Source organism: Notolepis coatsorum, assembly GCF_963971535.1.
Source record: "Notolepis coatsorum genome assembly, chromosome: 6".
Classification (NCBI taxonomy): Eukaryota; Metazoa; Chordata; class Actinopteri; order Aulopiformes; family Paralepididae; genus Notolepis; species Notolepis coatsorum.
The window spans coordinates 141,157,810-141,170,890 of NC_140170.1; the positions used below are offsets into that span (position 1 = coordinate 141,157,810).

Genomic DNA, 13,081 nt, shown 5'->3' on the forward strand with positions numbered 1-13,081 from the left:
GCCTCAGGAGGCTTCCGGCTTACTAAGTGGGTAAGCAACAGCCGCGCCGTGCTGTCCGCTATCCCGGCGGAGGAAAGGGCCGAACCTCTGAGGGAGTTAGATCTGGATCTGGACCGGCTCCCGGTCGAGCGAGCTTTGGGAGTCCGGTGGTGTACGGAGAGTGACAACTTCAAGTTCAAGATCATCCTACAAGAAAGACCACCCACCCGAAGAGGCATCCTCTCTATAGTTGGCTCCATCTACGATCCGCTGGGCCTACTGGCTCCGGTGGTCTTGACAGCCAAGAGGATCCTCCAAGAGCTCTGCCGATTAAAGCTAGGATGGGACGATGAGATTCCAGAGGCCCTAGCTCTACGATGGGCCAGCTGGATGGCGGACCTTCGCCTGTTGGAGGATTTCGGAGTGCCGAGGAGCTTCAAGCCCAAAGGCTTCGGCGAGGCCATACCCAACCAGCTGCATCACTTCGCGGATGCTAGCCAAGAGGGTTACGACACGGTGAGCTATCTGCTACAAAGGAGGGACGATAGTCGGCCTCACGTCGCCTTCGTCATGGCGAAGGCGAGAGTGGCACCGCTCAAGCCTCTTACTGTCCCGCGCATGGAACTAGCAGCCGATACCTTGGCAGCGCGCATGCACCAGACCTTGAGATCCGAGCTGGAGCTCCCCCTCCACCCATCCATTTTCTGGTCCGACAGCACCACGGTGCTCAAATACATCGCAAACAGAACCAGTAGGTTTCGCACCTTCGTAGCGAATCGAGTGGAGACCATCTTGAAGCTGTCAGAAGTAGGACAGTGGCGGTACGTAAATACTGAAACCAATCCTGCGGACCATGCGTCGAGAGGACTCAACGTGGAATCATTCCTGCGCAACGAGACTTGGATACAGGGGCCGGAATTCCTCACGAAGCCCGAAGAGGAATGGCCTCGTAACCCCCGAAACCCCGGAGGACCTAACCACGGAGGATCCAGAGGTGAAGAACGCTGTGGTCAGCGCTACTGCAGCTGAAGAACAGTTCGACCCGGTTCAGCAGTTCCTGGAATATTACTCCAATTGGAACCGGCTCAAGAAGGCAGTAGGCTGGATGCTGAAGCTTAGAAGCATTCTGCGGATGCTGTACCGCAAGAGACAGAAGATGAATGCCTCGCTCCCACCGTCGGAGGCACAGATACAAATGGAGATCTTCAAGGCAAGCCTGGAGAAGACCCACCTCACCGTGGAGAATATGAAGGAAGCAGAGCTTGAGATCATTCGTTACAGCCAGCGACAGAAATACCCAGAAGAAATCGCCGCGCTTAGGAAGTGCGGCTACGTCAAGAGGAGCAGTCATATCGCTAAGCTCCGGCCAGTACTGCAAGAGGGAATCCTCCGAGTAGGTGGAAGGCTTGACAAAGCGGCGATGCCGGAAGAGACTAAAGACTAAACTAGAGACTAAACACCCAGCCATCCTACCCAAGGATTCCCATGTAACAGAGCTTATACTCCGAGACATCCACCAGAATGTGGGTCACAGCGGTCGCAACCACGTATTGTACAAGCTGCGACTCAAGTTTTGCTCAAGACCTTGCTTTTCTTTATCAACGGACGTACTACTCACAAGTAAGTAATTTGACCAGTGAAGTGGAGCCCTGGCCCGCACACCCCTAGATATGGTTTCTTAAAAGGAACACGCCAACATTATGGGAAATGCACTTACCATCTTCTCCAGAGTCGGACAAGAAGATCTCCAGAATACTCTGGAGAAGACGGTAAGTGCATTTCCCATAATGTTGGGGTGTTCCTTTAAAGGTACACTCCAACATTTTGGGAAATATAACATTGCTTATTTGCCATCTTCCCCAGAGTCAGACAAGAAGATGGATCATAATAATGAAAGGTCTGATCCAGAGTAACCGGGTCATGGAAAGAGACATTACTTTTGTGTTTCCAGTGCCACAAGCAGAGTGCCATTCAGCTCCACTGTATTGGAGTGATGGCAGCATTATCCAAAACTAGGCGAATCACACAGAAATTATGCATCTCAACACTCTCTTCACTTGTTAGACGCTGTCTACCATGGGGCGTGGGGCGTTGAGATTCATTACTGGTTTTTAAGCCCCTTATACATCATTGTACCCTCTACTCACTTCTGAATTGGACGTCTCTACACTTGCGTATGACTCTCCACTGGTACTGCTTAATTTATAAATCTCTCCTCGGTCTGTTCCCTTCTTACCTGTCGTCCCTCATGGTGCGGTCACAGGATCTTTTGACTCTCTTTGTACCATTTGCCCGCACAGAACTCAGCATTTTCCTATTCTGCCCCATCTACGTGGAACTTATTACAAAAGGAACTGAGGCTCCCAAACCTAATTCCCATTGGAGATTTTAAGCTTCTTATACAGAATATTGAAAGGGCATCCATGGGGGCCTGTTCTTGCTCTTAATTTAATGTAACTAGATTTGAGCCTCTCTTAGACTTTTAGTTGCGTTACTTTTATGTATTTGTTATGTTTATGTTTGTTTGGTGGATCAGGTCGCTCTTGTAAATGAGACTATGTCTCAATGAGATTTTTACCTGTATAAATGAAATGAAATGGATAGACAGCACTACGGCTAATGGGGAGTACAGTATCATAGTAACACTGTTTAATCTTGTCTTTATGGAAAAGAGATAACAGTGTGTTTAATCATCTTGTCTTTATGGACAATAGATACGTGTGTTTAATGATCTTGTCTTTATGGACAATAGATAAGTATGTTTGTCTTGTCTTTATGGACAAGAGATAACAGTGTGTTTAATCATCTTGTCTTTATAGACAATAGATAAGTGTGTTTGTCTTGTCTTGTAAATAGCTGCATCTATATAGCGCTTTTATCCAAAGTGCTTCACAATTTGTTCCTCACATTTTACCCATTCACTCACATTCACACACCGACGGCGGAGGCAAGGTGCCAACCTGCTCATCGGGAGCAATTAGAGGTTAAGTGTCTTGCTCAAGGACACTTCGACACGCTTCCCGGGAGGAGCGGGAATCGAACCGGAACCTCTGGATTACCAGACGACTGCTCTACCTCCTGAGCCACTATCACCCCTAGTCTTGTCTTTATGGACAATAGATAACAGTGTGTCTTGTCTTTATGGACAATAGATAAGTGTGTCTTGTCTTTATGGACAATAGATAAGTGTGTCTTGTCTTTATAACTTTCACATCCAGTTGGTGGAGTGGGTTATACTGTGATCTCATCATCCCATGTATTTCAATGATAATTACTAATACACAGTGCAGGGTACTTTATTATTATTTTTTTTTCTCCTCCTTTTTCAATTTTTCTCCCATCCCAATTTAGCCGTGCCAATTCTCCCCTGTCTTGATCGTTGCTCGCATGTGCCCCCCACTGGCCGGTTGTAGGGAGGATAGCCTCTACATACAGTCATTCATGCCAACTAGTACTGGCCAATTATACAGTTGCAGGAACAAATGTTTGTTGTTGTTTTTTGTTCATAAAAGCATCTCTTTCTCTCTTCCTTTCCTCCGCCTCTCGTCTTTCCTCTTCTCTCATTCCCCCTCCCTTTCTTTCTCCATCCATCCCTTCTTTCCGTGGTTAATAATGGATAGCTGGGTCAGGAGCAGAGACAGTTGACGGGCAGGTTGAGTTGTGATGTAACCAGGAGATATTCTGTTACCAGCTGACATAGAACACGTAGGGAACACAGCCACACATGTTATTACCACGTTATAATAGAATAGAATAGAAATACTTTTATTATCCCGTGGGAAATTTGAGACTGCAAATCGCTCAACATTTAAACATTTAGACAGAACAGGTCACGAATAAGAATAATAAAACAAATCAAATCAAGTTGCCTAAGATAAGAGTAGAGTAAAATAGAATAAAAATGGAATAAAATATACAGTAAATAAATACAGTAAAAATATACTGAGGTCTACAGTAGGTGTAATATTGCACAGTGCTGTTTCAAACTAAGTCCAGGAAGATTGTAAATGCCACTCTGTGCTCAGTGATGCAGTGAGGCACAGTGATGCATTGTAATGTCTGATGGCTGTCGGAATGACGGACTTCCTGTGCCGTTCAGTGCTGCATTTAGGTAGTGTGAGCCTGGCTCTGAACCTGCGCCTCCTGTCCGCCAAGTCTGTGTATAGTCGGTGGGAGGGGTTTTCCCTGATGGCCTGGAGCTTAGCAAGGCTCCTCCTCTCCGCCACCCTCGCTAGGGAGTCAAGCTCCACCCCAACCACGCTACTGGCCTTCCTGACCCGCAGCTTATCCAGCCTGTTTGCGTCCCCTGCTCTCAGTCCGCTGCCCCAGCAGGTCACAGCGTACAAGAAGGCGTCCGCCACCACCGACTCATAGAACATCCTCAACATCCTTGTACAGACATTGAAGGATCTCAGCCTTCTGAGGAAGTAGAGTCGGCTCTGGCCCTTCTTGTACAGTGCCTCTGCGTGTTTTGACCCGTTCAGTTTGTTGTCGATGTGCACTGCACACCGAGGTATTTGTACACCTCAACCATGTCCACATCAACTCCCCTGATTGAAACGGGGGTCACAGGTGCACTCCTCCCCAGCTCCACAACCAGTTCCTTGGTCTTCGCCACATTTAGCTGAAGGTGGTTTTTATCGCACCATGTGACGAAGTCCACTACCAGTTCCCGGTATTCCCTCTTGTCACCGTCCTTTGAGACATTCAGTTGGCTTTAATGGCTTTAATTGATTTAATTTTTTTCCTATCTATCTATATCTTGGCCTAAACCCAACCTTAACTAGCGCGAAGAACATGCCTAAACTTTACTTTAACCCTAACCTCAATTTAACCTTAACCCCAATTGTACCCTAAATTCAAGACCTAACCTGTAAACAGCTCATTTTAGTATTGAGTATTGGCCAAAATGTTGTCACTTAGCCAAATAGTCCTTACTTCTTGTGACCAGAAATCCAATTGTCCTCACAGCTATAGTAGTAAAATGACTCCCACACCTAGAGTGAATGAGACAGAGAGAGTAGAGTTGGCTCAGGGTCACAATACAATACAATTTAATGAATGCCCCATGACACAGCATTACCAGTATCTCAACGATGTAGACACAAGCATGTCTCTCCCTCTGACATATTGTACACACACACACACACACACAATGTTTTCCTTTGTGTCCCAATCTCTGTCTGCCATTGAATAGTTTAGGTCAAAGAGTTCTATTATATTGTGTGTGTGCGTGTCGGTGTGTGTTATGGTGCTGTGCAGTTTTCATGGAGCCAAGTTATCTTCCTTCATAGTGATTTATTCATAACATGACCTCAGCAGACACACAACACTATTTCCAGCAAATTCCAACAATCACTCAACTCCTACTTGTGCAAAAATAATCTGGTTATTACTAACTCACTAACTGCATCAGATACAGAAGTAATCAAATGGTATATTGTATCTGAAAAGATAAAATCCAGGAATGTATTTATCTAAATGTCAGGTATATTCTCATTATGTCCTTGATAAGTTGGACTTGTAAAATGTAAATTAAGTGTAGTGGCTATTTGTCAACAACAAACAATAAAAACTACATAAAGCCACTTAAGGCGAGACACTGCAGGTGAATAGTCAAATATACTTTTTTTGTTGATTTTGAGATTCTGTTATATTTTGCTTCCTAAACATGTCTTCTATGAAACTAGTGACAATAAAACGTCAATAACACACATTTAGTTGTTTATTTTACATCATTTTGCCTTATTGCATCCATAATGTGCACATATTTAATGGGGAAGTGCCTCATTTGCATATATAAACATACATTTCAGAAAACTTGCAATATATTTTTTCTTAGTTTATATGTACATAACAAATTGGGAAAGTTTCATAGTGATATCTATTCAAATATTTGTTGCCTATTAGGGGGTACTACACTGTACTACACTGTTTGTAGCCTGTGTGTAGTTCTGTTCAGTTCAATAACATCATTATTATTATTATTATTATTCAGTTATCAGGCATGTGTTTAGGTTGTCTATTACTAATGGTTTGATTAGGTATTGTGTTTGTAAATATCTGTTTAAAAAAAAAAAGTATGGCATTTTACAATACAGAACTTTGAAGGCGTTTTCCCAAAAATGAGTTTTAAGAGTTTTTCCTCATACTCTGAGCCAGAAATCTCCACTTCAGTAGCACTCACATACACCAAACCTTCCAGTTCTATTCATATCTATGTTCTGAAGGTATTTACAGAAGGGTTTGTTGATATCGCATTCATACCCTGATTTATATCACATTTTATTCCTAAAAACATGGCGAAATATGGAATTTTACCATAAAAATGGACTGAATGGAGTATTTTCTGATTTATGGAGTGATAAAAAGAGATATCCAAAATCCCCTCTGTAATAACCTTTGGCTCTAATATGTCAACAAAATGAAACTATAATTTTGAAAATGGCTTTATCCAATGTTCAGATTTCTGTCCTGGAATTATATGCAAATTAGTGCATATTTAAGTAGATCATGCCTCATTTGCATATTTAAACATACAATTTCAGAAAACTTGTAATACAAAAAAGTCTTGTCTTAATATAAGTAATCAACTGGGGAAGTTTCATTGTGATATCTATTAGTTAACTTTTTTACCCTATTCACCTGCAGTGTCTCCCCTTAAGCACCAGGCAGCGAATCTTACGCGGATCAAGGAAGTCCATTGTCCAGACAGGCATTGCCGTTTTCGTGGCATTTATTTGTTTGAAGAACAATACATGTTTTCTTGGCTCTCCCTGACGCTGGTAAAAAAAATCATACACCTTCCCCGGTGCCCACTGACTGCTGCTGTGCTCTAATCAGTTAAATAAACCCAGCTGTGCTCCCCAATTGCCCAAAACCTTCTAAATAAAAGCATTTAGCTGCAACTCATCAACTTAAATAATATGGCTGTAAACAAATAAATTCTACAAAACCACATAACAAATAAATAGATTAAATAAATGTGAAAATACTGAATAGTTCCCACAGTCAGCTTTCTATAATTCCCATAGCTCACAGTTCTGTTTTACTCCAATGTAAAATGTGAACAAAACTGATTACAGATTGAGTCTTTAAAGGAACAAAAAGCTTCTGCACTTGCAATTAAAACCTAATTCTTGAGAACAAGGTTTCTGTACAAGGACCTTCATCACATTATCTTGATGAAGGTCCTCTGTTCCTTTGCTGTCGGCCCGCAGTCTTCTCTTTTCACTCTCCTGTGTGTTTCCTCCCCCTGACTCACTACTGCCTGTGTATGACCGAGGGCATCCTTCTCTTCTCACTCTCCTGTGTCTCTTCCTCACTACTGCCTGTGTATGACTGACAAGAACAAGTTACAGGTTGAAAAAGCCCTCAGCTCGGAACTAGGCAAAATCTGCATATGGCTCGCCGACAACAAACTATCATTACACATGGGCAAAACAGAGTCCATTCTCTTCGGTTCAAATAACAAACTCAGCAAGACCGACGGCTTCTCGGTTACAGTGGGTGACAATATTATCACAAGGAAAGATGAAATTACCTACCTGGGTTCCATCCTAGAGGCTAATCTTTCCTGTGACAAAATGGCATCCAATGTAATAAAAAAAGTCAACCAACGAACGCGATTCTTGTACCGGATCTCCTCTCTGGTAAACAAGAATACCCTGAAGACTCTAGCAGGAGCACTCATTCAAGGGTACTACGACTATGCTTGCACCTCATGGTACCAAAGCACCTCAAAGGCACTAAAAAACAAATTACAAACATCTCAAAACAAGCTAGTCAGACTACTACTTGACCTGACTCCTAGAACCCACCTCACCCCTGCCCACTTTGACAACCTAGGATGGCTTAGAGTAGACGACAGAGTACAGCAACTTGCAATGGGCCTGGTCTACAAGATACATTACGCGACCAAGGTACCCATGTACATGTCAAAAATACTTCCCAAAGGTCAGTGAATACCACGATCACAACACCAGAGGGAGCTCCACAAATCATGTAAAACCCAGATTCGGCTCAAACAAGGGACTAAACACGTTTCGCAATTATGCCACATCAATGTGGAACGCCCTGCCTAAAGCTGTAAAGGAATGTGAATCACTACCCACCTTCAAAAACACTCTCAAAAAACACCTACGTGAGACTGCAATTCGAAACTGGCCCCTACAAATGTCCTAACCTAGTTGTACAGTAAATGACCAAGTAAGGCTTTGTCAATATTCCAATGTACAGTGTAAAATGTGTGTGTGTCCCCTACCCTACTGCCTGTGTATGACCTCTCCTGTGTGTTTCTTCCTCAGTACTGCCTGTGTATGACCTCTCCTGTGTGTTTCTTCCTCAGTACTGCCTGTGTATGACCTCTCCTGTGTGTTTCTTCCTCAGTACTGCCTGTGTATGACCTCTCCTGTGTGTTTCTTCCTCAGTATTGCCTGTGTATGACCTCTCCTGTATGTTTCTTCCTCAGTACTGCCTGTGTATGACCTCTCCTGTGTGTTTCTTCCTTAGTACTGCCTGTGTATGACCTCCTGTGTGTTTCTTCCTTAGTACTGCCTGTGTATGACCGAGGGCATCCTCCTGTTCTCCGCTGAGGGAAGCCCCTTCTGCTTCAAGTCTCGCCAGGGCAAGATCCGCCTCCATTGGTTCTGCCAGGCTCTGGTCCTGGTGGCGGCCGTCACCGGCGTGGGCTTCATGGTGGCCAGCAAGAACGTGTCGGAGGGCCCCCACCTGGCCACCTGGCACAGCCTGCTGGGCGTGGCCACGCTGGCCGCCACCTCTGTCCAGCTGCTCTGCGGCGCGTCCCTCCTCTTCCCCAAGCTGCTGCGGGTGGCCTCGCCCCCCCGGCTCAGACTGTACCATACCACGTGTGGTCTCGTGGCATACCTGCTGGCGATGGCTGCGGTGGTGTCGGGCATGTGCTCCGACTGGTTCCAGGCCACGGTGAAGGGCGTGGTGTGGTGGGCGTTTTTCCTGCTGCCGCTCTTCTCTGCCCTGGTGGTGATGAACCAGATCACCAACGCCTACCTGCCTCGCAAGAAGATCACCAGATGAGAGCCGGAGACGAGTCTCACACGAACACACAGACACAGACACCATACAGCATACAGTGTATGTGCTCCATACAGCATCTATACACAGAACACATTTGCAGGGTTTGGGAGGGGTTATGGATTGGCTTGGGTATGGAAAAATATATTTTTGGTATTTATATAGATTTTTCTTGTTGGCTAATTAATAGAATGTTGATTCAAGTTACAGTTGGAATAAGTCTCAAAAGGGAAGCCCAATGTTTTTTAGCCAAGTTTCGAATAAGAGAACCTCAACAGTATAGGACAGTACATATTAAGCATGCTTTTCATCTGGGCACTTCAAAATAGACTACCCAAACTACCTACTAATACAGACTACCTCACCTGTTGACTCTGAGGAAGACACTTGTCGAAACGTATATATAAATTTTTTTAATAAATAAAAAGTAATTGAGTAATCAGATTACGGTTACTGAATCTCAGTAATCTAGTGTAGGTTAGTATGTTACTGAATCTGAGTAATCCAGTGTAGGCTGATACGTTAGTGAATATTGAGTAATGCAGTGTAGGCTGATATGTTAGTGAATCTTGAGTAATCCAGCGTAGGCTGATACGTGTTATGCAATCTTTAAGCAGTTGATATAATGTGTTGTAATGAGTGGTAATCTGCGCAGTGGTTCTCAAACCTTTTTGGCTTGTGTACATTCCCTCTTAGTGATTTCTTCTGCCAAGTGCCCCCTTGACATACACATTTTTGAGCCCATTTATTATACATTTCTTGTTTTAACGTGGGAAATAGCGTCATATTTAATGTTGTATAGAAAAGGTGATGTTCATTTAGCAATATTTAATCAGTCTAAGGATTTATATAGAAATCATTGTGTTGGTGTGATTCTGTGATACAACTTAGCATTTTTATTTATTGATTTGTTTTTAAGAAGTCGACCCCTTGCAGTATCCCCAGGGGTACATCATGTACCCTCTTTTGAGAAACTGATTTAACAGATTATATTTTGAAAGTGTAACCTTCTCGAGCCCTGCATACCAGACACACTCCAACGCGGTTATGGACCGTGTTCCTCGAGAAACGACTGAAAGCAAACTTGATTGATTGAAAACTTTATTAACAGATTGTAGAATGGGCACAATACAGTACGGCTCAATACACTTGCACTGAGACGACGCTGGACAGCTCTTTATGTGACTGTCTTTCACTTCATTTGCCTCCCAGAGGTATATTTGCACACAATACTTATCCAGTGGACAAAAAAGTATCTCTGAGACACTGTACTGTATTTAGATTGGTTTCTCCCCCCCGGTGTTCTGATGGACCTGCTATTATTAGTGTTTTAAAGCCTAACTAACATGTGGAGGAAACACTGCAGACAGGTTCTGTGGAGGATTACACATCGTATACCAGCCCTCTTTTAAAATGCTATTTATTATTTCGTTTTTGTGTTGAGTCTGCCTTTGCTATTGACGTTTGTTAGCATCCACTAATTCCAGCACATCAGAAATACAAGCCCTCCGTTTCCCACGCTATGCCTTTTACCTCATGTTCTTTTCTCCAAGTTACATTCTTTTACCTTTTATCAAGTGGGGAAAGGTGTGGTATGTGCGTTTGTGTCCGTGACACTAGAAGGTATTAGCTAGTGAGGACATGCCCTCGATGCACTCTATTTTTAGACATTGTTAGAGAACGCGCCACAGATGCACAAAGACCTATTGGATGTATTACCCTGCCGGCGGCATGTCTCGGCTCCTATTCTGATTCTAAACTATAGATTATATTTATGCAATAAAATAAATCAATGCTGTGACCGATTTATACCTTACATCCCTGAATCAGTCACTTGTTACCTGCATGTTCGTTGTGTCAATAAGTGTAAGTCTTTTTATACTCCTTGTTGTGTTGCAGTTGAGTTTCTGAGATGGTCTTTGTTCTATTGTAAGTCAATGGCGCAATGTTGACTTTGGGAGGGCCAGCCCTCAGGACCTGTATGGTATCTATTTAGTATATGACTGTTCAGAGAAGCTGCAGTTAGTGTGTGCAAAATGCATGATAATTTAACACATCCAGGTTTCTTTCCTGTTAGTTCTAGTAAGTAACATAGAATGGACCTGGATTGGTTTCTCCGTCGGGGGAGATCAATAGCCCTGCCTAGTAAGCCTAATATCTCCCTTGGTCTGAAGCCTAGTAAGCCTAATATCTCCCTTGGTCTAAAGCCTAGTAAGCCTAATATCCCCCTTGGTCTAAAGCCTAGTAAGCCTAATATCTCCCTTGGTCTGAAGCCTAGTAAGCCTAATATCCCCCTTGGTCTAAACAAAAGCCTAGTAAGCCTAATATCTCCCTTGGTCTGAAGCCTAGTATCTCCTTTGGTCTAAAGCATAGTAAGCCTAATATCTCCCTTGGTCTGAAGCCTAGTAAGCCTAATATCCCCCTTGGTTCCCATGTCGGGGACTCGGGTTTGAATCCAGGTGTGTGTCTATATTTACTTTGGTGTCTTGTTCATATTAACCTCGTTCCCAGTTGTATCTCCTCTGTGAGATAAAGACTGGTAAAGCACTACGATCGAAAGTGTGAATTTCCGGTGTATGTACTTCCCCTGGAAGCTGCCTCCGAACGGACCAAACTTTTCCCGAATCCTGTCGGCAAACAAGCTAGAATGCCCCGGTCATGTAGTAAATTCTTCAGGCAAAGCCGTTGCAGTGGCTTAAACGAGGAAATAATGTGCACTTCACACGTTTCTATAATTGTTTTGTCGAAACCGGAAAGCCTGTAGCCGGTACTTCCTGTACTTCCGTTTTCAAACTTTAGGAGGCATAGCTTTACCAGCCTATGTTCATACAGAACAGTTGCAGTTAAGCAACAGCTGTGATTGGAGGATCAAGAAAAGAAGGTGGGCTTGATAGGTAAATTGCAGTGGTGTGATATATCTTTATTCCATTTAAATTTGAAATAGCAATGTGCATATTAGCAAATAGCAATATAATTATTATAATTTCTTTTACATATTGTAAAGACGCTTACCTTTTTGAGGATCCATACTAGTTTTACCTTCAATTATGGTATACTTCCAATCTCCCGGACTCTGTTCGCGATTTTAACAACACAACAAAAAACGAAAGTGTCAAGATAAAAAATGAAGGTATGGATTAAAAATCATATAGATGAAAATGATCCTAACATGGACCCAAACATAATCCCAAAGAGGACATATTATCTCACACATCATTTAGTAAAAGGGAAGAAATCGCACACAAAAAAACTAGAAAAAGAAATTGAAAGATTTAGTAACTGCCAGAGCCAAATTAAATATTAAGACTACAAATATAATTATGCAACAAATGAATCATGTTAGACAAAAACACTATGTATTTGGCAACAAACCCAGTAAACTATTAGCCCACCAACTAAAGAAAGAACAAGCCGAAAGGACTATAAAAGCAATTAGGTTTAAGGGTGAGATCATATATCATCCAAAAGAAATCAATCAGGCATTCCAGGAGTATTACAATAAATATACTATACAAATCTCAAGGTAATTACTCTCATGATCTAAAAACCCATAAGTATTTTAGATCATGATTATAAGACTCACCAAAGCATTAGCGAAAATACTTGAAACCATCACGCCGAAATTGGTAAACCCAGATCAGGCTGGATTTGTTAAGGGAAGATATGCTACTGATAATATCAGAAGGTTATTAAACATAACCAATCATTTGAATCTAAAACGGAGGCCCTCTCTGCTCCTATCTCTGGATGCAGAGAAGGCTCGATAGTTGAGTGGAATTTTCTTTTCAACGTGTTGCATAAACTTAATATAGGGTAACATTTTATCCAGTGGATTAAAGCAATTTATCAAACTCCAAAAGCAGCAGTTATTACTAATGGTATTACATCTGATCCGTTTCTCTTGATGAGAGGAACAAGACAGGGGTGCCCAATGTCAAGCTCATTCGCAATAATAATTGAAATTTTGGCTGCATCTGTACGAGACAACATTAACATAAAAGGAGTGTATATCGATAAGGTTGAACATAAAATATCTTTATATGCTGATGAC

At 42.7% G+C, this 13,081-nt stretch overlaps 1 protein-coding gene across 2 annotated transcripts in view; it reads left to right on the forward strand.

Annotated features, from left to right (window-relative positions):
- Positions 1–10,819, forward strand: part of cyb561d1 (cytochrome b561 family, member D1) — a 34,484-nt gene extending 23,665 nt beyond the window's left edge. For both annotated transcript variants that reach the window (XM_084316154.1, XM_084316153.1), the window contains exon 3: positions 8,530–10,819. In XM_084316154.1, coding sequence (XP_084172280.1) covers positions 8,530–9,033 — 504 coding nt within the window. In that variant the 3' untranslated portion in view covers positions 9,034–10,819. The remainder of the gene's footprint in view (positions 1–8,529) is intronic.
- The last annotated feature ends 2,262 nt before the right edge of the window (positions 10,820–13,081 follow it).